At 42.3% G+C, this 27476-nt stretch overlaps 2 protein-coding genes across 3 annotated transcripts; both read right to left on the bottom strand.

The window, feature by feature from the left end:
• Positions 1-7: 7 nt before the first annotated feature.
• Positions 8-15127, bottom strand: iars2 (isoleucyl-tRNA synthetase 2, mitochondrial). Of its 2 annotated transcripts, XM_035610022.2 has the most exons (23): positions 14636-15127; positions 14131-14253; positions 13831-13984; positions 13599-13747; positions 13363-13412; positions 13068-13262; positions 11930-12045; positions 11643-11812; positions 11098-11188; positions 10782-10933; positions 10411-10571; positions 10120-10222; positions 9487-9580; positions 7253-7333; positions 6476-6584; positions 3986-4088; positions 3772-3888; positions 3140-3271; positions 2952-3058; positions 2712-2857; positions 2399-2589; positions 1722-1866; positions 8-693 (listed from the first exon to the last, which is right to left on the bottom strand). In XM_035610022.2, exons 1-23 carry the CDS (start codon positions 15110-15112, stop codon positions 548-550), a joined length of 3312 nt encoding a protein of 1103 aa, XP_035465915.2. In that variant the 5' UTR covers positions 15113-15127; the 3' UTR covers positions 8-547. The 2 variants fall into 2 exon arrangements, with proteins under 2 accessions (XP_035465915.2, XP_035465916.2); XM_035610023.2 differs by lacking the exon at positions 7253-7333.
• Positions 15128-22017: 6890 nt separating this feature from the next.
• Positions 22018-27465, bottom strand: qrsl1 (glutaminyl-tRNA amidotransferase subunit QRSL1). Its single transcript, XM_035609440.2, has 11 exons — positions 27294-27465; positions 26409-26568; positions 26235-26333; positions 26043-26139; positions 25670-25831; positions 25406-25581; positions 24323-24435; positions 23641-23833; positions 23413-23530; positions 22958-23163; positions 22018-22824 (listed from the first exon to the last, which is right to left on the bottom strand). Exons 1-11 carry the CDS (start codon positions 27315-27317, stop codon positions 22628-22630), a joined length of 1545 nt encoding a protein of 514 aa, XP_035465333.1. The 5' UTR covers positions 27318-27465; the 3' UTR covers positions 22018-22627.
• Positions 27466-27476: the final 11 nt, after the last annotated feature.

Below are 27476 nucleotides of genomic sequence, written 5' to 3' on the forward strand. Positions count from 1 at the left end.
CTACACGTTCCAGATAAAACTTTATTTATCATACAAAGATAGGCCCTTTCACGAAAACTCACCCATATCATCTTTTTGGGGATTATAGATTATATGCTGCTGTCACGTAGTGACTAAGTTAATTTACTTTTCTATACATTTACACATTGAAAAGAAACAAAACCAAAAAAACAGCAAGTGCTCTGAAACGCATCACTCCTCCACTGACCATCAAGTCAGTGTGTTCAGTTCCCAATGACATATACAGATACAGTGAACAATCTTTCAGAGTGCCTGCTGGTAGAAGATCAAATGTGCTGCCGACATATTCATGCCACGGCCGAGTGACCAGGACAGACTGGGACATCTTGGTTCTATACCCATGTCAACCCTGTGCCAAGTTTTAATCTCACCGAGGTAACAGCTGATTCGGTGTCAGTGTTCATTACTGTCGGCTGATATTAACGGGGAACGAGCGGAAGCTCCTCAGTACTTTCAACCAAACGCGAGCCAACCAGAACAGTCTCGGTGATGACCACAGGTCGTCGCGGTGACAGCGTCTGGCAGGTCAGTGAGCCTGTGAGACAACAGAGTTGCAGCGTGGGCAAAGGCAGTCTGCCGACTCGGCGGAGTAGCGTCTGCACCGTGGGCACCGGGCAGCAGAGGTGGGCACCACGGCGATGCTGTAGGCACTGTCCTCGCGGATAACACCACCTGACAGGACAGATATACACACAAACTGAGCATGTCGTCGCTTGATCACATTTGTTTTTCAACCTCAGTGGTATCGATATCGCAGACATTTAAATTTGCCCAAATGCCGGAGGAAGCAGAAGAGTATGTATCACAAAGTGAACGTAACTAACATGGTTGAAGTTTTCTGAGTCAGAACCATGAGGGGAGTGTTAATGTTTGTAGTATCAGTATGTCATCTGCTGAAATGGCCATGCTGCAGTTTGGTTATTGGAGGAGAATAGACATCTCAGCAAGCTAAAAAAAATACAAAAAAATAACATTATGAAATTGTAGGAATAATTGTAGTGGTGAACAAACCTATTATTATGAATGTATTTTGTGAACACTTAAAAGCAAGGCTGCAGTCTGAAATTATAAAGACGACCTGATGAGGAAGTTACTTGGCTGGTTATCTTTGTGCTGAATTGCAACCATGATCACCACCATTCATCATTGTGTTCGGTGGTGAACTATAATGTTTCTGTCAGAGAGCTTGTTTTAAACTTGTAGGAGTAGACACTTTGTTTTTTTTGCCTCTATTTCTGACAAAATCAAAGAAAATATTCAGATATATGTGAATGATTTGTTTTTGTTGCTTTGTATTACTTTACACTTTATTGTAAACTATTTACAGTGGGGTCCAAAATGATGGGAAAGTGGTCTCGGGATGATTCCTCGTCTTTTTCAGTGATCTGATTGGTCAATGGTGAGGCTGTAGTTAGGCTTTACAGTCCAAAACCTGTCACCATGGTGACCAACCGTGGTTTAAAGTGATGCCAGACGAGCTGGTTTAATCCAAAGAGAACTAGATAACTAATCTTGCCTTGTGGTCAACTCCCCATGTGCATGTAAAAGCACTGTGCCACTATAGCAGACTCAGTCCCAGGCCACTGACACTGGCACTAAACCTGTGTTTGACAGGTGAGCAAGGTTTAACATAACGTCTATCAAACTCTTAATTCAAATTTAAGTCATTATTCCACAAGCTTAGTGTGGACGTCCCTCACCCTCGAGGTTGATGAGGAAGGTGCCGTGGTTCAGGGTGGTGTCTGGGGGAAGGTCCCGGGGCAGCTCACTGGTCAGGTTGACCCGCGCTGACATCATCAGCTCGGCCAGCTGGGAGGTGGTGGAGGTGGGCTCCTCTTGGAGAGACTGGAAGTGAAGTCGTGGGGGGCAGGAGTTTGTATTCGTTTGCATTTAAATTATGAATCATTATGTTAAAGCACTCTCGAACTGACGGCATCTAATGTGTGGAAGTCTATACAACCCCTGGAAATCTGGAAATGCCATGAGCGTCTGACTGCAGACCGCTGGAGCTGTGGAGCTACACAGTAGACGGGAAACATGGTATGGAGTTTGGATCAACATCGCTATCCTGAAATAATCTCATATCTACTCAATTACATTAGATTTAATAACACTCATTTTAGTTCTTTTTTAGAATTAAAACCAAAATCACATCACACCCAGCTTCTTCCTTAGTGTATGGAGTTCACGTGTTTCCGCTCCATCGTGGAACTCCACAGCTCCAGCGGTCTGCAACCTGACCCTTGAAGTAACTTTACTTACATTTGGTAATTCTGTTATTTTTTTTGTATGAATTGTTGGATTTACATGTCCCAACTACCCTTCACCTTACACCTACATTAAGTGGTTTAGAGCTGTTTAAAGAGAGTAAACTTACCTCCATGAGTTCGAACAGCAGACCAGGCTCTATGGCGATAGTCAGGTCGTACCGGGCAGCATTTTTTCCTGGAATGGACGACAGGAAGGAGTCTCTGATGGCACACGCTCCCTCCACCGCCTCCTCCAATCCCGGTCGCCGCCACACAGAACTGCTTTTAATCCAGCCGCTCCTGAATAACGTCTCCCCTTCTGCACCAACAAATGGACTATGAGCACTTTTGCTCATAAGCAAATGTAACATGTCCACACGGACAGTGAGGCCAATGCACAGACTGCAAAAGAAGCACGACACAAAAGCGACAGGCACATACCGTCATGTCCAGGTGCGTGGAGGTAGACCTCCTCAGCTAGGTGTGGCAGGATGGGAGCTATGGATCTGGTAACTCCGTCCAGAACTTCCTCTAAAACAGTCTGACACGATCTTCTGCCCAGCGAGTCCTCTGGGTCGCAGTACAACCTGATTTAGAGATACAGTGTGTCGGAGGTTAGACAAGATGCTTTAGGGAATCTAAAAGCAATGTGTGAACTTCATGTTGTGGACAAAGGATCACCTGTCCTTGATGATGCTGAAGTAAAAACTGGAGAGATCTCTGCTGATGAAGGCCTGGAGGACCCGGATGACCCTGCCAGCATCAAACGCACTGTAGGCGTCTGTAACCTGCAGACACACACACAAGCTTTTACAGCTACAGTCTGGACACACAATAACAAGTTGTACTGCCCTGCTGTTTGTACACACCTTCATGCTGTATTCACGGAGCAGGTGCAGCATGTACTGATCGATGTAGTGCATCTCTTTGGAGTCCACAGCCTGAGTCAGCGGGTCGAAGCCGTGCACGTTGCCGAGCAGGAACTTCAGAGTGTTCCTTAACTTGGAGAGAAATGTCGAAACAGTGAGAACCACTAAAGCTGCGCTCAGACAACAGGAATGTCGGGCTGAATTATCCCAGATTAGGATTCCCTGAAAATTTGAGAGAGACATTCTTAAACCTCCTGAACTGCCCGCAGAATTCTCGGGGTCATCCCGATAAAGATCATCATCAGGGCATAATTACAGCTAGAGCAAGATGTCTCCATCATGTTTGTTTTGATTGCACCTTCTTCCACATGAGATCACATCAGAGGATTGACATGAGGTCGTGCAGCTCTCCCTCTGGAGCTATAATCTTCATATTGTCCTGTAGTGTGTGATGTGCCATGTTTTAAAAATAATTTTGTAGTGTATGCATGTTTGAGATGAGAGATGAAGAATATCTGCAATATCTCCTCTAGATGCAAACGATTTCAAACTTGGTCAGATTTTTGGATCTGTAGTCTGAGCTCAGCTTGATAAATAAAACAAAAAACATTTGACTAGGTTTGAACTGGTACCTTGCTGACGCTCTCTTTGGCTGAGTTAAGAGCATTGGGCCCAATCTGGACCTCAGAGAAAATGTTGGACTCTGCCACCCACCAACGCAGCACATCTGCCCCGTAGGCTGGCAGGTCCTGAGAGAGACAATAAAGTTTTAAAAAACAAGAGACCGGTCAAAACCGTTGGACACTTTCTCAAAAGCCTAAACAATTTATTCCACTGTTTTCCCACCTTGCCTCCATTAATGACCACATCAGGATCCACAACGTTGCCCAGAGACTTGGACATCTTCTCTCCCTTCTCGCTGACGACAAAGCCATGGACCACCACAGAACTACACACGCAAACACATCAGAGTTTCCCATCAGAAAAAATACTTTCAAATTATTATTATTATTATTATTTCAACTTATGATGGATGCATATTAAAAAAAAAATTAAATTAGTATTTGTGTGTATTGTTTTGTTTATTGCCACATGCACCACAACCTAAACATCAGGGAGCTGCAAACTTTAAATATGTGTGGTATTATTATATTTTTCTTGGTAATTAAGAAGAAAAATTATTCAGCTTTTTGTTGAAAGTAAAATTAATGTTGTTACTAAAACAAATCCATTCACTCTGAATGGATATGCTTGTGGATAGAAAAAGTGTGACTACACTTAACTCTTTGTTGGCAGATCAATGTCCAACTGATGATTTCTCCTTCGAACATAATTTGATGATTTTAACAAAAAGTGTGTTTCCACTAATCTATAACCTTTCAATTGTGATGTTAGGGTCAATTTTAAAATAGCGTATTCAGACCAATTATTAAAAAGTAAAAACTGAAATACTACATTGACATAAGTATTCAGACCCCGTGTCCCATCTCCACACAGGATCTACGGAGATCGGAGTGGGCGACCTGATCTCAAAAGAATCCTGGTTGCACCAAACTAGGCCGCTATGTCGCCTTCCTCAGATCTGTGCCTTAACACTATCCTGTCTCTGCAGAGTCAGTTCCTTATATCTCATGGTTTGCTTTTGGTCAGCGATGCACTGTCAGGTGTGAGACCTTAAATTAGGGGTGGGGAACCTTTTTCCTATCAAGGGCCATTTTGATTTTTAGATCATCCCTCGGGGGGCCCTTACTAAATTATTGAACACAACCTCTGTAGAAATTTTGAAGACACGCAGCTCACGATGTATTTACGTGGCCTTTTTAACTTAATTAAAATAACATCAAGATCATGACCCTTAATTTCATGTTTGTGGCCAATTTGAATTTTATCCATCTTATTGTTTCTTATTGGTTTGATGCTCTCAATTTTTAATAATCTGTTCCTGTTGATTTTATATTCAATGATGTTAAGTAGTTTTAGCAGCATTTTATTATTATTATTATCATCTCACTCACCACGACGCTGGAATGCATCACGTTGTCCAAAACTTTATCCAAACACGCTTGTCTTTTTTTTCCAGGATAATAAACTTATTTGTATATAGGACTTTATGAACCAAGAACTTGCCTGAGAACATCGCGTTTTAAGATTGTCTTCAGTATCTAACTAATTCTGTAATATCTCTCAGTACATTTAATGATTAACTGATAACATGGACTACTAATGTAGAATTCGGCTTACTTAATTTTCTGATTTACGACACGAGTGGGCTGTTTCGGAGCTCTTTCTCGGTCGCCATGTTCCGTGTTTTTTTTATAAAACCCGTCAATCACTGATGACATGTCGTGATGACATGTCATGATGACATGTCGTGATGACAAGCGATGACAGTTACGCTCTTGTTGTATTCAATGAGATGAGAATTTTTTTAAATACATTTTTTGTTTTTGTCATTATGGGGTAAAGAGTTTTACGACAGCATATTTGGGCCATTGTATGAAAAAAATACAGAGGGGGTAATGTTCAGGGAGAAAAAAACAGAATTTATGTTGACATTAAGTTGCAAATTTACCAGAAAAAAAGTCGGAAAAATTGCTGGCTGGACATTTGCCTGAGCTACTGTCAATGAAATAAATCATATTTCTGACATCAAAATACTGAGTGAAGTTTAGAAAGAGTGAAGAACGCATACAAGGTTCAATGACGTCATTGCATAATAAGTAGCCATGTTGATCTACCTCTGGTAGAGACAGGCAAGATTGGTGGCAAACTAAGAAAAACAGTCAGACTACATACAGACATCTTTCGTTTTAACTTAACAATTTCGCTATCTGCAGAGTAGCGCACTGTGTTTGTGTATGACAGCGGAGGTGAATGAGAGACTGCATGGAGACAGAGCAGAGCAGATTGAAATATTGCATATAAAGTATAATTTGGTTAGGTTATCCACTGCACACTTGGCATGCGTCTGTGGTGATCCTGAAGCTATGTCGTTCCTTGAAAAACAAAACATTATATTTCCAACTATTTTTCTCGTAAATTTGCGACTTTAATGTCAGAAATTCAGTTTTTATTTTCAGAATTAACCCCCCTCCCCGGCTCCTGTAATTTTTTTTTCCTACAATGGCCCTAAAACGCCGTCGTAGAGTTTAGATGGATAAGGGGAAATTTAATTTTTTTATGTCATGAAAAGTCTGCAACATAGCAAAATGTGAAAGGGTCTGAATACTTGCTAATGTATAGATTTCTTTTTTTTGTATAACCAATAATTATTTTCTGCCATTGACACTGTGTGTAGTCGTAGTGCAGGCCACAGCTAATGGACTGGATACTCACTTGTAAGGGGCCTTGTTCCTTACGGCTACACTGGTGAGCAGTGACGACTGGAACCAGCCTCCAATCTGGTCCTTTCCCTCCACGTATGCATCGGCCCTGGAGTCGGACTCTGGAGGAGATGGAGGGTAGGAGAGCAGAGGGCAGAGAGGTGAGTGATGTTAAATTAATCAATTCTCACACCATTCAAAAAACAATGGTAAAGCAAATAGTTAGTGTTGTGAAAATGTCTAGAAAAGAGAGATGAGACGATGTTAGTGGGGAAATTGCTCCACGTAAGGGGACAATTACTAATAAGCATGTCCAAATAATTAAAGACAGACAGTTTCTATCTATTTAACTCTGGGTATATGGTTAACATAGACAGTTGGTGCAGCCATGGCAACACAGGCATAAACAGCTTTCGACTTTCGTCCATCTCCACCCTAAATCCCTTCACAGAGAAATCAAACAGCAAAGAAGGGGAGCAGAGTTTGGGCCATCCCTGGAGAAAGAAACAAACTCCCACATATTTTCTTTTTAAATCCTGCATGCAAAGGGGAGAGAGAAAGGGAGGACGAGGGTGAGTAGAGATTCATGCTCTTTTTTAAATCTCTGACTCCCAATGTCTGATATTCTCAGATTCTCCTTAAAACGCATTCAAACGCTTTGGGTTTGAATTTGCTGAACTCTCCAACATATCCAAGAGCATCTGAAAGCAAAAAGAGGAAGTGAAAGCAGAGTGAGACACAGCAGAAGTGAAAGCCGCAGTCGGCCTCGGGAGGTGAATGGTCAAATAACCTGCGACCAGAGGTTTGCGTAGCGGAGCGGGGAGCCAGCTGAGACGGGACTCAGGCTCAACAGCATCTCCCTCCGTCTCCTCTGGAAATGAAAACACAAGCAAACACAGACAGTGTGACACAAAAATGTATCATTTGGTAACATATTCTGTCTGATGTGGAATCTCTCTCTAGATCATTTTCCAGAAAATAAGATGCTGCTCCACGTATCTGCAGCTATGCTGGTGGCTCTGTGAGGCTGCACTTTGATGCTGGCAGCATCAAAGTGCAGGTTTAGCCTGTTAGCATTAGAAAATTCATTAGCACTAGGCACAAAGTACAGTGGCTGGGAGGGAATTGTCACTTGTTTTGCAGGTTTTTATAATAAAACAAACTATAAAAACGAATTGACAAAAATAAAATAAATAAGGGATCACCAAAGTGATTACAATTCACCTTGAGAGGACTGCCAATGTCTGAACCAAATTTTATAGCAAACCCTGTTACGACTGTGGTCGTATTATGTGTGGTTGTGTGTGGTTTTTTTTGTGGCCTGAATGTTGGCATGATGTGATTAGTGGAATGGATGAGTGAATGTATCTTAATAGATGTGTGCCAGGACGAGGACCTGATTGGTGGACTACACCTGATCCTGCAGATGACTGGACCTGCCTGAAATAAGTGAAGATCCAAGATGGCGTGTTCAGCCCAGTTTCACAGGAGCACACTCAACCTCCTCATGTGCCAACCAGCCACAGCCATATTTGAACTTCTTTGTAGCGTGTGCCATATTTATAGTTTATTGTTTTATTAGAATAAGTAGGGGTGGACGGCCGTTTTCTCCTGTTTTGTGATAGTCAGGAAGTTAAGTTATTGTTATTTTGTTTCCTCAGATCCGAATAGTTTAAGTTAATAATTTGTTTTGACATAGATTTGTTTGGTTGTTGTTTTTTAACGAATAATGGAATATGTCTCAGTTAAACATTTATAGAATTCATCCTTGAGGCTATTTGGGACTTGGGGAAGATGGGTGTTCATGTTGTGCATTGGCCACCCCTAGACTGGGCACAACAGCAGCAAAGTGAGCCGTCTGTTTAAGGGACCTCACTTGTGTCCACAGAATTCCACCTTACAGGTGAACGCGCTGTTTCCCCACCAATGACATTAAGTGTTTTCGAACTAGAAAATGTGACCTGTTAAGTGGTACAATTTCTCCTCTGAAACACACACTGGGCCTCATGCAAGAACTGTGTGTAAGAAACAGATTTATTCTAAAGTAGTGCGTAAGAGTAATTTGAGTGATTTCGGAGAACTTGCCGCATTCACCGTATTTTCAGTTTTCTTTGAGGTATGAAATCAACTGGACCGGTCCACACCTGTCGTAGGAGTCTCATAAATTAGTCGGCTGTTGGTCACATCATGTTTTTCTCTAAAGGATCATGAATGAACTCTTCCTGACAGGAAGTGAAGCCTTATATGGAATTATTGGGGTCAATTATGCTAATTTGCTAACCCCCAAATACACACAGGTGACATTCATCAGTTAACACAGGGTCATTTACACACTTTTCTAAAGTCCAAAGCTTTTGCTGAATCCGACCTGGCCTGTTCGTATAAACTCACGGTTCAGACAGGCGCAAGAGAAATTTAGGATAAGAAAAATAAAATTGTTCTTGCGTGATGCCTGACTTGAAGAATAGAAGCTCGACGTGGGTGAGAAGAAAATCTCTGGCTGTGCAGCTGCGAAATGTATTCATCACTCTTATTTCATTTTAAGGTGCAGTTCGACAAGTGTTAAAGGGGAAAACAGGTAGCAGATTGACCCAGGTACGCTGAGACTGCACTCCCTTCTAATCCAGGTTTGTGGTCAGCAAACTGCTGCTTGTGCTTATGATACACTTTGCACAGAGGCAAAGGAGGCATTTTGAAAGCTTGGGTTATTGAAGTGAGACAGAGATTTAAAAGCTGATACGTTAAGAACATCCCTGCTGAGTGTCAATGGACAGAGAGAAGAAGTGACGAAGAGCAGAATGACCACAACAATGCAAAACTTCAATCAAAGTAGTCACTTTCTTAGATTATGAAGCTTGTATAGGAAATCATTTGCCGTCCCTTTTCAACGGCATTAACCATTATTAAGAACAACTCCTATTAGGTTTCATCATAATTAACAGTATATTACAAATGCTGATTTACGCAAAAGCAACAATATCAGTTTGTTCTCAGTGTGACGCAGTGAAGAGGTTTCAGAAGTACCTTCAAGTACAGCGGCCCACGATGCTCCGCTGTCAAACCAGATGTCCAGCACGTCCTCTCCCCGATCGTAGTCAGTCACTGGACCTGCTTTACTCTGATACAGACAAACACATAGGGGAGTGGGTGTCAGAAGCTCAGGAGATCCATTTTGACCGTGGCCAGCTTTAGCGTACCATATTAGCAGTTAGCTTGACAGATACAGTACTTCACAGTCCAGCCCTCAGGATAGTCTCTACTTTATTAAACCTCTAGGACCGAATATCTTCTGAAGACACGTGGCTCAATTTCACTGTGCCAGTTTCTGACATGTAGGGGGCCTTGTTACATTGCTTGTCACTTTTTTTAAATGATTACCTCAAATTAAGTTATTCTAATATATAAATTGTGTTCAGATAAAGCTTTTGACATTTTGTAGAATCAACAATCCATCAGAAAATAATCAGTAGTCATGGATATGGATACATACAGGGTTCAACTGTGTTGATTGATGTTCCAAATTATCACAGTTGTCAAAATCTTTAAATTCCATCAAATGAATGCCAAATAGTTGCAAGTAAGTTGTGCTCCACTCTGTTGAAGGGTTGACAAAGTCTCACGGACCCCCACACACACTTACACACACGTATTGCTCACCTTCTTGAGGACCTCTGGTGGCAGCAATGTCTCAATGGGAAGCTCCCACCAACAGTCGCTGCCCTTTTCTTTGAAGAGCTTTGCTATGTGAGATACTGTGTGTCTGCAGAGGCCAGAGACAGGAGTGTTCAATGCACAACATATTTGTGTGTGTTTGTGTGTCCTAAATGTTTTGTTTGTCAGGAATATCTCTAAAAAAACTAAAAAAAGAGTTGAGAATGTGTTCATTTATGTGTGTCCAGGTATGTGTACACGCCTGTTTGTCTGCCTGTTTGTTGTGTATCGGCTCACTTGTTGATGAGAGCCTTTCCAGTGTCTCTGTGGTAGAAGACGGGGATCGGGACGCCCCAGCTCCGCTGTCTGGAGATGCACCAATACGTCCGTCTGTCCAGCATGGTCAGCAGGCTGCCCTTCGCTGAATCTGGCAAAACACGCACCTTCTGCAGCGCCTCCTGGACACACACAAACACACACAGACTTTTTTTCTTTGGAAACATACTGCAAATGTAAAATGAATACTTTCCTGGAAACATAAACCACATCCCCTTCTGGATAAACATTAAGTACAATTTATGTGCACCAGTGATAGGCTTATTGTTTTAATACAGCAAACAGGACCTTCATAAAAAGTAATTTGACCATAATGTGGCTGACAAGCTTACCTTGGCTTTGTCTTGGAGTGATGCCGTGTTAATGAACCATTGCATACTGGGCCTGATGACGACAGGCTGCTTTGTCCTCCAGTCGTACGGGTAGCTGTGGACACACTGCTCCTCTTTGATCAGAGCCCCACACTCCTTCAGCAGGGAAATCACTGAACACAGAGGCAGGAAGGCAATTCACAAAGAAATACATAAACGGTAACACATGCAATAAGAAAAACGAAACTAAATTAAAAACACTACAAGCACTCAGAAATCCACCTTGGATAAGGAGGAGCGTTATAACCTCTCATATATTCACATATCTATCTTGTACCTTTGTCAGTGCCTTCGCTCATCACGGACAGATTCTGTAGCTCAGGACCTGCTGCCTCAGTGAACTTGCCATCCTCGTCCACCATACACTCCTGAAGCAGAAGCAGAACATAGTGTTACAAAGACTGACGCATGTTTAAACATCAGCAGCAGCATAATTATACCAAACTATTCACAACTCAAAACAAATCATCAGCAGAGAACCTTGGTATTTAGCATCAATTAAGCCAAATTTAGCAGCCTACCCAAACCTCATATCATTCTCTTATATTAATCAATTTCGTTACAGCTTCTATCTTATCAATAAAATGTCCAATACAACAAATCCTAAAACTTAAACAGAAACAAGATTTTTCTTTTTGTTTTCTCAAAAAATAACTGACGGTATTTTTGAACAACAAATCATTTTTAGCACAAAATTGTATCGCTACTTAACCGAGCATCTGTTTATCTATCTGTCTGGAGATCACTGCGACCTATAAATGGTCCAACAACAAGCTTTTCTTACTTACTGAAAAGCTGAGTTTTTAAAAATACATCACATACCACAGACAGTTTAAACTGGGATGCCACACTGTAGTCATCCATGCCGTGAGCTGGTGCAGTGTGGACCAATCCGGTTCCTTTTGCCATGGTCACGTGATTGGCCGGCAACAGTGGCACTTCCTTGCCAGGAATTGTGGGGTGTTTGCAGATCCCACCTTCAAGTTGGGGGCCTTTGAGGAGAAAGTCAGGAGAAATTTGCATGGTCATGTTTGTAACTGACAGGACACTGGAGAAAAAACACACAGTTAAGACTGTTGTATATCTGTATGTGTAAATGCGATCATTACCTTTGAAGGTGCCAACACTCTCCAGCTCTGTGCCCAGCAGTGCTGCCACGCTGGCTGTTCGTTCAGTGGCCAACAGGAGCAGCTGAGAATTGTCTGCCCTCTTCACCACCGAGTACCTGCAGGGCACGAAACGAGAAGAGGGTCATGGGCGTTGGACCAATTGTATGTGGGTGGGACAAGACCCACTTTTACCATCCCCAATTGAGCACTCTGTCTATTCACTCAATCAGAGCGCCGTATACCCTAATAATTTAAACTCCATACCACGTTTTCACTTCTCCCACATGCACCCACACTCCTGCATTCTTCTTACACCGAGACACACAGGCCGCTCTTCCACTGAGGCAGCAGCAGCAAACTACACAGAGCACCGTATGCATTTATGCTGCTCAGGTGGGTCTGGCTGTGTGGTAACATACTGTCACTAAAGAAGCTTGGCATTGTCCGCCTGTTGCTTTTAAAGGCATCATGTAAGTAGTAGGTGCCGTTATGTTAATTTTTGGAAACCTCTCCAGGTATCTGCTAGTCATTTTAGGCTATAAAAGCAACTCCCAACCTCCAGCATGGGACACTGATGCGTTATCGAAGGAGCTAAATGCCATGGACTCAGATATTAGTTGCCAGCGCATCCCCCGTTTACCCCACCCCCCAATACCTGGCTGACATCCAGTGCAATTATTTAAAAGGCACCAGAATACAGGAAATGGCAACTAGTAAAAATTTCCTGGGGTAGGCCCGGGCCACATTTTTATTGCTGCTTCCGATGCCCACGAAGAGGGTGCTGACTTTCCACATGATTACACACAATGTTGCTCCACTGTTTCTCAGCTCCTGTTGACGCCTCAACACAAATGCACTGCAGCAACTACCAGAGGAGTACGAGGCAATGCTGCAACACTTTCAGTTTCAGGAAAACAAATTGTGTGAGAACATGGCACGCAGATACGTTATTAAAGGTTTCATTAATTTTCTATTACAATTAAACAGTTTTTTGGGCAAGATATTTAAAGATGAACTGTAATTGATACTTTGTATCATTTTCCACTGTTTTATAGTGTATGGTCTCAATCAATTGAAAGGGAAGTTAGTTTGAGATGTCTCAAGTGTACAAGTATAATCTTTTGATGCAGGTTCTTACTGGGCATTAGGCATGTAGCATACGGCCTGGTTTGCAGGAATGGTCCAGGGCTGCGTGGTCCACACCAACACAGAGATGCTTTCCAGACCCTCTGACTCCATCTCAGGTGGCAGACTGATCAGGGGAAATGTGGCATAAATGGCTCTGCTCACATGTTCAGGGTTGTACTCCAACTCTGCCTCTGCTAGGGCCGTTCTAGAGACACACAGGGACAGGATTCAAGCATACAAGAGGTTGTCAAATACAGAAACAGAATAGAGAAATTAAAAATGTAATATGCATATCAACTCAGTACTTTGATGAAGGAGACCAGAAGACCGGCTTGTAGTCCTGGTATATGAGCCCCTGCAGATAAACACAGTAGAAAAAAACCTTTAAATTAATCTGTGCAGACAAATCCAATAACTACTACTACAGAAGTTCCCTGGTTATATATTGTTTAATTGGGTAAATATATATTGAGCATTTTAGATCTGAGCATAAACCAAGGCAAGAAAAAAAAATTGGCTGAATAGTCCAATGATTGTCCACCTTGCTGTGCATTTCCTGAAAGACTTTCAGCTGAGCAGCCTCATAGGCCCCATCATAAGTGTAGTAGCATTGGTCCCAGTCAGCCATCACCCCCCAGCGCTGGAAGGCAGCCTTCTGACGAGCTATGGCCCCCTCTGCAAACTCCCGCGCTGGAGGAGAAAGAAACAAAACATTTTACCAGCTGTGTGTCTAACAGTGCTCACAGTTCAGGCATCTATCTGGCCTTTCTAACCTTTCCGTCTGATCTGTAGTGGACTGAGGCCACTGGTCCCCAGCTCCCCCAGAGCCTTCAGCTCGATGGGCAGGCCATGACAGTCCCAGCCCGGGATGTAATGGACCTGTCGGCCCCTCAGCATCTCGAAACGGTTACGGATGTCCTTAAGGATCTGTATCAAACAAGATTCGACCAAGTGAGCTATTACTCCAGCAGTATTTGAGATCATGCTGCAGCTGACCGCAGCAGTCAAATTATAAATCAATGATTATTGTTTTTTACACAGTAGCAAATTCCAGAACTATGTAAATAAAGCACCTTGTTGAGTGCGTGTCCAACATGAGGGTCTCCATTGGCATACGGGGGTCCATCGTGAAGGCAGAACTCCTTCTTGGCCTTCCTCTCTCTCTGCCAGGAGTACAAATGTGCAAATCCGCAATCCTGCAATACACAGAATAAGAGGTTTTTTTTTATTGATTTAAGACATTAGACAAGGCAACATAATTAAGAAGACGTCTGTAACAGTGTTTACTCATCCAGCTAGGGTCACAGACACCTACCTACTAGGCTGTGAAAAGTGAGTGACAGAGTAGACATACGTTTGCATGATTCAGATTCATGACTGTTTTTCTTAAGAATTTAAAAGATTAACCTCTAGTCACACGCGAATAACGCCGAATTAAAGACTGATCCCAAACGAAATGTAGGAGGTATTTGGTCATGAGCTACAACGTCTTTCCAGCTGTCAACATGCAAGGGAAACAATTTCCTTGACAGTTTTTGAGTGGAAGCTCGTCAGCCTCTTCCGGTGACGACGTCGTACCTGCTGTATCTTGAGCTCTCGTTCCAGCAGCTTCTGTCCAGTGAGTTTCATTGGGAACTCGGTCCGGGGAAGGAGCACTGTGTCTCGGTACAGGCCCTGGGCTGAAACGGTCTCCGCGGGCTGAGCGCTGCCTTCTCCTGAGCAGGCACCACGACAGCGGCTGGAGCTGAAGGAGAGAGCTGGGTGGAGGAGGCCACCTCCCCGCTGTGACCTCCGTCCCCATCTCGCCAGCGCATGGCTTACTGCAGAAACCCGGCACAGCAGCATGGAGAGGCGAGGTAGCTCTGCGGCCACGAGACCTGAGGCAAAAACAACAAAAACTGAGATTTGTTCTGTTGTTTCCTTTTTGTGACAGGCTACAGTTCTCGCGCTGCTACGTTCCACACTCCTCGGAGTGAAGTGTTTCTTTCGGAAGAAATAATAGAGCGGACCACTACGGAAACCCAACGGGGTCATCCGTAATCCAACCAGACGCATTTTTAACAGTAATGGCGCACAAGTGGTCACTAGAGGGCGCCGTATATCAATCTTGGAGAAAAAATAAAATACCGGCAATGTTCCCATGGGAATGGAATATATACACACTAACAGTAATAAATATAAAATGTATCTGCTGAGGGAATATAGATGCCGGTATCAGCACGCCACCTAGCACGTTGTTTACCCCTTGACATGCAACAGTGGATCAGTTCATGCAGAAATTGCCATTCAGTGACTTTTTCTCTATGATGGACAGTCCATTTTAATGATTAACGTTACTCAAAAAGGGAGTGAAATTTAAAAGATCTGAGTTTGCTCTCAATTGTTTTTACCAGTTACTATTTCCGACAGCACCTTGAATGCAGCATGGTAAATGTTACAGCAGGTGGAATTGAGTGGCTGATGATGTCACGGGGGTATAAAAGGCCACCGCCGCTTCGCCCGATTCATTCAACCCCTTGACAGAGCAGCCAGCCCACAGCCGGCCTTCACACGCAAAGATGAACAAGATGTACGCGATCTACCTCGGACTTCTCCTGCTGGCTCTCCTCGTCTCATCGCAGGTTATTCTAGTTTTTATAACTGTCTTGCATTTGAAACTTAATTGCAGCGAGTTAATGGGCATTTCTTGCCTGAAATGCACGATAACCTAAGCTACCTCACGTGCTTTTGTCACAAGTTGTGATCGAGTGTCTCAGCTGGATAGTACTGGCCTCCCTAATTTATTCTTTGCATTTTAAAGAACACCTCTGCACACAAGAGAATTAGAGCAAAAATATAATGTTTGTTCAGTTATGATGATGTATTACTTGTACAATACTAAGTTTTATTTATTTTTTTTAATTATGGTTTGAGTTTTTTGTAACTTCCGCCTGTGTCTACTGGTGAGCGTCTAAATTCTTCCCTTTTGAAACATGGTCATGTTGGTATGTGTAGGTGTTGTTCTCGCCTCGTGGTACAACTACTGACTCTTTTATTTGCCTGTTAAACTTGGGATGCTGTGGCCTTGTGTTTCCAGAATGCCGGGACCAATTCGACCACGAACACGACCACGAGTGAGGGCAACGCCACCGCCGCCACCACCACCGCGTCCGTGAACGTCCCGTCTAAAGACAAGAACGGCTGCGAGGCGTTCGCCGGCCTCACCCCGCTGCTCCCGCTGGCCGTGGCTGCCTCTCTGCTCCACGGTTGGTCACAATGACTGGACTGATGGCTCTCTGTTTAGTTTTGGACAGCACCAAGACGCTGGACTGTGGCGCAACGTTACCCTGAAGTAGTTTTTTTTTTTTTTTTTTTTTTTTTAAACATCCCCTCTCACGGTCTTTCACCAAGAGCGCACCAACCCGCTGAATCGCCCCGGTTCCCAGCACGGGCTCTTTCGTGGACTACGTGGGAAATCACCTTGCTCTATCTGTTATGGCTGTCTCTGGGGTGGGGTCTAAAAGATGTGCGCTACACCACATCCTGCACAAAATGAGGGACAAGTTTAAAGAAACCTTCAACAATTTCCACTGCTGGTGATTCCTGGATACTTGATCCAGCCTAAAAGTGTTTGTTAACAATCTAAGATTTTGTATTGCATTCTGGAAATGTCTGACTAATGTAAAACACGGTTGTGCTTTTTAGATGTATTTTTTTTTTTTTTTTGTAAGTTGAATAAAGCTTTAATTTGTAAGTGAAAAGATGGACTGTCGTCAGTAAAAAAAAAAAAAAAAAAAAATTCTACCCTTTGCTGCAAATGGTACATGGGCTGTTGGTATGAAGGCAAATGTGATTAACTTGATGCTAAATGTGCAGTTAAATTTAAAGGTGAACTGTATCACTTGGTGTCCATCAAGTGTACCTGGGGTTATCGAGCCGCTTTTAAACTCTAAATCTCCTAATCTGGTATTAGTAAAGTACCACTGCTGGAACCCTAAGAAACTCTACTTGTAGAAACATCAATGTCTTTCAGACTGGACAGTCCTACTCTTACTTGACCATGGAGTTGACACCAATGTGAGTTCACTGATAGAGACTCATGACTAGTTTAAAAGTCAATGGTACAGTATACCTGGCTATAAAGCTAAACCCCTGAATTAATGAGTTTATGCTTAATGATCCCTTGTGCAGAAGGGCCTCAGAGCTGACACCTGGAATGCACCTGTAGATATACCACACCTTCTTGATCTGTGGGAACCATTGGTGAGGGGATCTCCTGATCTCTGTCTCCATCAGGTACCTCAGCTTTGACCCTCAGTCTTCTTTTGAAGACATGGATGTCCATCTTTACACTCTTTCCCTCTGACACTACATATGTCCAAGCTAAGGCCTTTACAGAAAAGCCACATTCCTGCAGCACGACCATAATAGTTTAATGGTGTGGTCGTTGGAGCAAGAGAGTTCTCCCTTTTTGTTGATTACCAGAGTGTGACCACTTAAAGCCCTCCTGCCACTTGCTCCATCTATCTTGCCAGTGGAGAAGGGGGCACATGCCAAGAAGCAAATGAAAGGGGGATCAGGTGAAGGATACTTCAGAACTTTCATCAGCCCCTTCACTTGCTCTGTCTCGCTCTTAAAGCAGGAATGTGCACAGTTGAGACAATGAGGTTGCAGTCTCTGAGAAGTGCTTCAGCGTCATCCACTAAATGACCACTGTCTTTTACCATCTTACCTCAATGCTTATGCTCTTAGAACCAGTTCTACCCCTTAATTGGTGTGACATGGTTTCCCAGAATGATGCTAATATTAACTTTAAATACATTTTGTACAGATGAATCCCAACAGTGGAGGTTATTCGTCATCAGCTGGTCCAAGTTGTACCTGATCCTAGATATTTCAACATTTACTTGAAGGATTGACCCGAGAATGATTCCCAATCTTTTTGTCTAATGTCACCATGAAATTCACATAATGGTTTGGAGTGAAAAGTCACAAGTGTTGTAGGGATTGTTATTAAAATTGGCACACACAAATTGTGATATTGTTGGTCACCACTTAGCTGTTCATCCAGCAGCTGCATTGGGTCCAAAAAAAATGTAATGATCAAATACACAATAAACCAATGGCATTCCCACCAACCTCTACCATACTTTGTGTGTAGAGCTAATTATGAAATGCTGGCATAGTCACACACGGCCAAACATGGTAAACTTAATACTTGCCAAACATTAGCATGTTGGTCTTGTCGCATATGAGCATGTTAGCATGATGTTAGCATTTAATTCAAAGCCTGCTGTGCCTAAACACAACCTAAACTACATGTGGCATTATTTGGGTATTGTGTGTTGCAAGTACAGTTACTGAGATAGAAAAGGTCAGATCTGTCTGTTCTGTCAGTTTGTCTGTTCAGTCACATCATCAACAAGGGGAACAAGAGAGACAAACACTTCCACCTGGTCTTCAGCCCATGTGAGGACATAAGAAGTGTGTGTGTTTGAGTGTGTGTGTGTGTGTGTGTGTGTGTGTTCGTTTGTGCGTGTGTGTGTGTGTTTGAGAGAGAGAGAGAGATATAATTAAATCTATGGTACCCTATCAGCAGCCAGAGGATGCAAACACTTTGCACTGCAACTGGAGCAACATCATAATCATATTCATACGGAGGTTTTATAACCTTGTGTCATTATTCAGATCCCCTCCCTTATTACATTGATATGCGATCATGGCATGCTTCACTGCTTCAGGGAAATTCAGATGTGTGCTGTGACCACATCCTGCACCAATGTGGAACTTGAGCTACAGTTCATAACAACAAAAATTTAGCTTGCATATCATTTAAGGCTGGAAGTCTTTTTGATTAATTATTAATTAATATATATATATTATTACACTGTGGGCTGTTTTTCCTGCGTTGCTACCGTTTCACCTGGGTGTCATGATGCCCAGTTGTATGAAATTTGAGACAGAGCACAGTGTTCTCAACCATGCTGTCCTCAGTCTTGGTTGAGCTCTGGAGGGTTGTTTTCGAGTGCTGCATATAAATCAACACACCGTCCTTCCGCGTTCCTGTTTTTGACACCAAGATTATAAGATACTGTAAAGTCACAATCTCAATTTTTTTTCCAATGTGTTGAATATTAATTGTTAGCAAGAAGAGCCAATAATAGATTGAACATCTCTGAATGAGAAACAAATAAAAGCACTTATTGATAGGGAGTAAAAGTGGCCTGTTACATAACCTTGACAAGTCACCAGCCCATCATAGGACACAGGTGACACATTGGTGATGTTTGGCCAAGGTAATGCAACAACAGGTTAATCTTTGAAAGGTTGCTTGTTTGTTTTGTTTGTGTTAAAAAAAGAAGAATTATAATAATAATAAAATCATGATGTGATTTGATATTTGCAGTACAATTTTCCTCTCTCTAACCAAAAAGAATATGATTACTTTTAGTATAGATGCCTTCTCGCATGTGAAGACTAATCTCATTTTACTGATCTCTGAGAGGGTCATTTTGCCATCTGAAGTAAACTAGGTAATGATGTGTAGCATTCTTCACCATCAGTGGGCATGTACACACAGTTTATTAAGTACACCTTAGCTATAATACAGTACGACAATCCTCTGATAAATCCTCCCTTCATGAAGGTTATTGAAGTTGTTTTAGAGAGGTGCTGATTATCGGTGTGGTCCATTGCATTATGAATAGACGCTGCCAACTGTGTGTATTATTTAATTTGTTGTAGTCCAGTGTGAAGACAGAGCTTGCGAATATGACTGAAGGACCAGCGTCCATGATTATCAAGCAGAAATGCTGCTATCATGTAGGAGTAACAGAATTATGTCTGTGGTCGAGACATATTTTATGTGAAGAGTCTGCACTTTGTTGAGATTTCATGAGCAGATCCCTTGGTGTCAGCCGCAGGCTCAAGCGACATTTGTGTTATGCACACAGAGATCGGGATCAAATGACAAGCACTGTAAAAAGCAGGGCAGGTGGGATGATGGAGGGAGGATGAAAGTGGGGAGAGAGGGGATAGCAAGGAAATCCACACATCCCAAGAGGAGAATGTCAAAGGAAACAAGAGCCCTGCCAGGCACCTCTCTGCATTCTGCTATGTGTTTGTGTATATGAGACACTGAAAGGAACAATGGTGGCTCAATAGAAGTGACTTATCGCCCGAGGTTTCACTGATCACAACATATTTCTTTCTCAAATACTGATGTTACAGGCTGATTAAAATCCATTTTTGGAACATGTTGTAAGCATCTAAACTGACAGTGTGGCCTTTCGCTGTCATGGAAGGGCATGAGCTCTAGCAACATTGACATTATAAAAACAAATCTGCCAAAATTTGATACAAATTGCTAAATGTTTATATTGTCGATAATACATTTTCATTGTTTTTGTTCCTGTCACTGTTTCGATATACAGTACAGATCAAATGGCCAGAATGCTAACTATTTCAAAGGTCCATGCTTTTGCACATAGATACACAAGGCACAAAGAACAGCACAGCATTCATGTAAACTCCTTGGATATGAAAAATAACTTAGTATTCTTTATTTGTACTTGTACACTTTAAGAAAAACTCATTATCAGAATGAATCTTGTACAAGGTATAGATTCCCTCCTGCTGGGGAAATTGTTCAGGATTATGTGGAACTGGAGTCATCTGAGAGTAGGTTATTGTGGGCTCTGTAAGTACCTCGCGGAGCACCTTGTTTTAGGCCAGTTTCCAGAACTGTAATTGGCTGACTGGATTGATTTCGCTTGAGTCGACTCCAACACTTTAAAGCAGACTGTCTTTGCATCTCAGGGAAAGTATCTGCTTGAGCCAACATGGTTTTAAGAGTCGGCTGGTGTGTAGTCATGCCAAATTGTTACTCAACTCAATGGAAATAGCCCATTGTGCCTTTCTTCTCTAGCTGGTCCACACATACTGGCAAACAGAGTGTGTTGACAGACAGTTTCCTCTTCAGTCAAGAGGCAAGTGGAGAGGGAACAACATCCCAGAGACAACAGGTTATTTTTTTCAGACACAGCTTAACTGTGCCCTCCAGCAAACACATCCAAGTGGACACAACACATCTGGTGGACATCTGTGCCATTGGTTTCTTGCTTTTTGCTCTTTGCTGTGCAGATTAAAACCAGCCTTCATCTTCTTAAAATGCTCCTATGTACAGTATACTCTGTATGTGTCTCTCTGTATCTCTCTCTGTCCGTTTTTGTAAGTTTTTCTGTCAAACTGGATATATCTGTCAATATACTGTCTGTGTCTCTGTCTGCACTCCCCCTCCTTTTCTATATCATTCAAAGTTCACAACAGAGGATGAGGCCCCATATTGTCATTTTCATATGAAACATATCAATGTTTTGTAAAATAAAAAAAATAAAAAATTTGAATGTTCTTGTGAATGGCCTTAACCTTCATTCTCCACTAAAGAGGGTACAACATTGTGTAATTTTTGAAATTATGCGATTATTAAATTATACATACATTTCTGTAACAGATATTCATTTAATATTTTTACTGAAAAAGTAGCAATTGTATCAGTTTTGTCAAGAAAACTCATAAAAAAAAATATTTTAGTGTTATGGGGGAGGCAGCTCCTCATCCTCTGTCGGCGGTCTGGCCGACTCCTCTTCCTGCTCCTCGTCTCCAGTTGGTGATCAGGCAGACTCCTGTCCCTACTCCTCTTGTCCTTACTTTCTGACTTTGGATTTCTACATGCATGTCACCCTGTAGTCTGAGACTGTAAGTCTGCCATTTCAGTTAAATATTAAGTCCTATGTTATCTGCCTATAAGGGTCCGTATAACACCTCAGCCCCCCCTGTCGGTGCTCCTATCATTGCAATACATACAGGTGTGCCACCATACCAAAGTGCAAACCCCAAGCATCTGACAGGACTTGAGTCAGAACTTGATGCTGATAACGGCCCTGGCACAGGGGCCCAATGGATCGGGGAAGGAGAGCCTCTGTGTGAAGTGAGATATTTATTGTTAAAAAGTAATTCAAACAACAAAAAAATGACAAAAGGCAACCAAAAGACATATAACAGCCATAAAGAGATGTGAAATGAACACTTAAGTATGTTATACTAACTGCTGATGACTTCAGTTAAACTTAGAGAATGCAGACCCAGCTGATTTTAAACCTGCAAGAACAGATAGTTTGGAGAACTGGGGGCGGCAGAGATCAGGATGTGAAAACAACGCCTACATATAGTGAAATGCACTCACCTAGTAAAGTCAATGTAAATAACCCCACTTTTAAAATGTATTTAACAGCAACAGTGCCATCTAAAAACAACAAATAGAGCAGCATTTGACACCTAATGCTAAACATCATGTTCCTCCTCTTGACGTATGATGCATGTTGTACAAAAGTGATGTTTTTACAATCTGTAATAATTTTTTTTCCAATCATGAAAGCATTGTCGCATGTGATTAATTCAGATTACCCCATTGAAAATGTCTTGAAAAGCATCTCACAAGCGAATTATGTCCATAATGGTTACACAGTCCACAGCGTAATGTGCCTGTAAGTGACTTTGTCAACAGTTGTTCACTTGTGTCTTCAGTTCTCTTCATAGAGGTGAAGTCTCCCTTTTAGTCATTTGTGTGTCGCTCTCATAGACACTGATGGAGGGAAACCCAGCCCTCTGCTCGATCCATCGGGCAACACTTAGTAGCTTCTTGTCTTGGGCGGCAGGGCCTATCAGCTGTAAGCCAATGGGAAGCCCCCGTCTTGATAATGCAGTTGGCACTGAGACAGCGGGGAGACCTTGGGTGAAGAAGAAGAGAGTTGAGGAAGGTTCATGGAAAGTACAACGATCAAGGTTCTTAAGGTTAGTTTCTCCTCCAAAACATCCAATGAATGCATGGAGAATGCCCAAAGTTTTCTTTTCTCTCTGTACCTGCCATGTTGGCAGGCTGGGTGAAGACATCTTCCTGTGCACTGCGTGTTCGGTTGTCCTCCTGCGTGAAGTCGGAGTAACAGGCTGCATCGGTCAGAGTGGTGGGTGTAAGCAGTGCGTCAACACCTGAGCTGAACACGCGCTTGAAATCGTCCGCTATCAGCCGGCGAACCTTCTGGGCCTTTACAAAGTAGTGCTGGTAGTTTCTGGAAAAATCAGGATGATCACGTCAATCAGACAATCCTGGCTGCTTTTGAAATATAATGGCACCACAACACTTTTTTATTCCCTCTTAAAAGTAAAGAAAGACAACTTGAACAACAATTTAAGTACTACACTGTAGATGTAAAGTCTGATGCTGACATAGATCTGAGAGAAGAAACAAGTTATGAACTGGTTTGAAGTCAGGAGAACTCAAGTATACTGGTGTGAGAGGTTTCAGTCTGTGGTCTTACTGTTTAAGCAGGAAGTAGTTCCCAGAAAGAATCCTCCCCCTCACTACGTCGTTGAAGCCCTCATGTCGAGTGGAAGCATACATGGCCTCTGTTGAGCTGTTCTCCTCACTACGGTGGCCTGACAGAAGAGGGACCCCATATCAATTACATTACCGTCATCACCATCTAACCTACTGTAAAATGCTCCACACCACAAGTAAACCATATTATATGTAGGCGGGTTCATACCGTATTCGAGACCGTCAAAACGGGCCATGTTAGACGCCACTTCGGCATGGCACAGGACGTGGTAGCACACGATGGAGTACTGGGTGTAGGGGAGGGATACCTGCTGCACCCTCGCCCCTGCTCTCTCAAACATGTCAGCAACTCGACTCCACTGAGCCACAGTCTCCTCAGACAGCCCTGGGGCATGATATTCCTGACAAGACAGGAAGGACAAGCAGCTTCAGAAAATGTATGACACTGTGTTCATGAAAGTATTATTATTATTTTGAGTTATCTCAAATGTATTTAAAATTCAGTACAGAAGTACAAAAGATTAAAACATCTTTACCAGTTAAAAAAAACTGTGGATATACAGATAGTATCATACTATCAACAGTTTGTTTTTGTTCAAGAAATTATTTTTTTTAAGCAATTTTAATATTTTTGTCTCTTGATCATGTGTTGTTTAAATGTATATCCAAATCTGTTTTAAATCCTTGTCTTGACTCCCCTGGTTCTGGTAGCATGCAAATTGATATTCACTCCAAAGTGTTTAATATTTAGGGCAAAACTTAAGTTAAGGGCTCAAAATGTTCTGCGGTCTTCGACTAATCCACTATGAATGTGTGAGGAAAATATAATTTCAATGATGCTGAGCTAAGGCAGACAAGAAATCAGGACTTTAATACAGAGTTAATCTCACCGTAGGGATACCGATACAGATGTTTTTGACATCCAAGTCTTCAGGTAGCTCTGTCAGGGATGAAGGGGCAGGGATTGTTGTGGAGTCTCTCACATCAAGGCCTTGGAGGATACCTGTGTAACATTTCAACAAGATGTCAGGTGAGTTAATTTGAGGAAGGTATGTCAAATGAACAGCAATATGGAAAAACTATACTGATTTGTTTAATACAGATGTAATTGTGCCCTATGGAGATTTATTTTGTATACAAACAAAAGTTCTGTTCAATTTCAGTATTTCAAAGTGTTGCTCTTTATGAATCCTTAAGGTCTGACAAAAAAACATTTTCTTCCTTATGAAAGATTTGTTTTTCCAAGTTTTTTTTCAATAAATATACATTTTTTGCTTGCTTGCCTTTGTTAGAACACAGCTATGTCTGTTGGTGTGTTAGCGTCGTCGTAGGTTGATCACCATTTAAATGTGACACTAGTGATGTGAACTGTATCACCCACAAGCTTCAAACAAAAATGATGATCCACCTGTAAAGATATTCCTCCATAGTGCCACTAGGGCAAAAATCTCCACCGTGTACCTTTAATGTCACTGTCCCTTGTAGTATTAAGCAAAGGTCCCACTACTGATTGGAAGCCTTATGTAATGGCAGTTGGGTATGGAAATATTTAAAATAATATGTATATATATATATATATATATATATACACACATATATATATATATTGTTTTTTTAAACTTTAGAACACCAAATCCAACAATTGATTTCTGAACTCACCCATAAATTGCAACTTTTATTGCACATTCATTTGTGACTATATATGGACTGGCAAGCATTTTGGAAAAGTGGACTCAATGACTGTGATGAAAATAAATTTGTCAATAGATTTAAACAAGTGTTTTACATCTATAGAGTTAATAATTGTATCCTGTATTCAACAAGATAAGACAATGATTTCAATGCCCTCTTTGAGAAAGAATGTAGAATGGCCATATTCATAAGGAGCAAGAAAAGGATTTGTGGAGGACCGAAAGATGTTAAACTATGAATGTTGAAAGTGGGAGGCTACACGTCATCAAAAGTTTTCCTACCTAAGACAATGGCTGCATCACTGACACTGCGGGTCATAATGCCGGGGACGTCCATGGAGTTGACCAGAGGGATCAGCCCGTGTCTGGACAGCAGGCCATAGGTTGGCTTTAGTGCCACAATGCCACAAAGTGCTCCTGGGTTACGAGTAGAACCACCTGTGTCTGAACCCAAAGCCCTGTCAAGTAATTACCAAAACAGATCATTTCAAAAACATGTTGGTGTTAAAGTTTCCCGAACCAGTGAACATGAAAGTGTTCCCTCACAGGTAGCTGGTGAGTGAGGACACAGCTGCCGCACTTCCTCCTGAACTTCCTCCGGTGATGACCCAGTCAGAGTCTGGTGCCACCCCTGTCTGCTCTCTGTAGGGTACAGCATAGCTCCAAGGGTTCCTTACTGGTCCAAAAGCCCCATCTGTGCTTCCTGCCCTGTGAAATAAATAAATTAATAAATGAATAGATAAAAAAGACAATAACGACCCAAAAACTAAAACATGTACTCATGTGTGTCTCTGTCCCTTGTAAAAGCTTTATCAAGCAATTTGGATAATATACTGGGATTTGTAACATTCTGTTAGTATAGGCAGGCTGTGAATAATGTGCTCTAACTATTCTAATAATGATTAAACTATGGTCTCACCCCATAGCAAACTCATCCATGTTGGTCTTCCCCACCAGAACAGCTCCTTGGTCCATGAGCTTCTGGACAACTGTAGCACTGTACGGAGGAGTGTAGTCTGAAGCCAAAACGGTGGCACATTATCATTAATGGATTAAATGGATGTACTGGAAAATATGAGACAGGGTACTTTATATTGAGGCGAAGACAAACCTCTGAGCATCCTGGAAGCACACGTGGTCCTCACATTTTTTGTGCAGAAGTTATCCTTGACTGCAAAGGGGATTCCATCCAGAGGACCTTTGGGGGCACCTGATGGGTGACAAGGTTAAACAGTAACACTCCACTCAAGAGGACAGAATAAAATACTCACTCTTGTCTCCACACCTTGCAGCAGTCTGGTTTCTGCTTCTTGGGCCTGCTTCAGTGCCAGCTCCTCTGTCACTGTGATGTAAGCGTTAAGATGTTGAGTTTTCTTGATGCGGTTCAGACACCTCCTACAAAGCTCTGTTGGGGAGATCCTTCCCTCCCTGAGCGCCAAAGACACCTGGAGAACAATGAAGAAACACCACTTACTCAGTTCTTTTACTCAAAAAGCAAACATTTGTACTTCTAGTTAACAATACAACAAGAGCCCATCAGGATATTACAAAACCCCCCAGCACCAACAAACTTTGCCAGAGCAGATCATTTGGTGCTATCACAGTTAACCGAGGTTGTAAATGTTTCTCTCCTGAAACCCAAATTATCACAACCTATCACTTTACTACCTGGTTAACACAATTGTGAAGTTTCATTGAAAAAAGAATTCCAAATGCTTTTCAAGTTCTGCTCAGAAAAATGACGAACGCAGGAAAGAACGGATCAGTATATTCCCCCCACATTGTGTGCCAGGGGGAAAATAACTCTCTTTCCTATTCAATTGTCCCGGTGAGCCATGGCTGAGACAGTGAGCTAGCCTGCACAATAAAAACACCCTAAATCTGAAGCAGCAAAATGGAATTCAGCCAACATTATTTTTCTTTGTTTTTGCATACAAGTTTATAAAGTGAGATCATTTAGCAGCTGTCTTGGTTGGCCATGCATACAAGCAGGATTCCTTTTTTTTATAAAAGAAACCAGGAGAACCAAACCCTAACCCCCCCCCCCCCCCCCCCCCACACACACAAACACACACACACACACACACAAACACACACACACACACACACAAACGACAGATGACAAACAAGGAGAGCTAAGGTCAGAGAACAAGAAACCCGTCTTACTAACCTCCCGTATTGTCAGGCTCAGCATGTTCGCTGTGTGTTTCTGTCAGAGCCTAACCTTCGCACGGTGGGTAACGGCGGCAGCGGGCTGCCATGTTTGTTTCGGTGGCCGACGTCGAACAGCGCGCTCTGTGATTGGACAGCCGTGCAGTAAACCGCGCTCTGATTGGTGTTGGCAGGGCTCAGA

The sequence above is a fragment of the Scophthalmus maximus genome, chromosome 15 (assembly GCF_022379125.1).
Source record: "Scophthalmus maximus strain ysfricsl-2021 chromosome 15, ASM2237912v1, whole genome shotgun sequence".
NCBI classification, from domain to species: Eukaryota; Metazoa; Chordata; class Actinopteri; order Pleuronectiformes; family Scophthalmidae; genus Scophthalmus; species Scophthalmus maximus.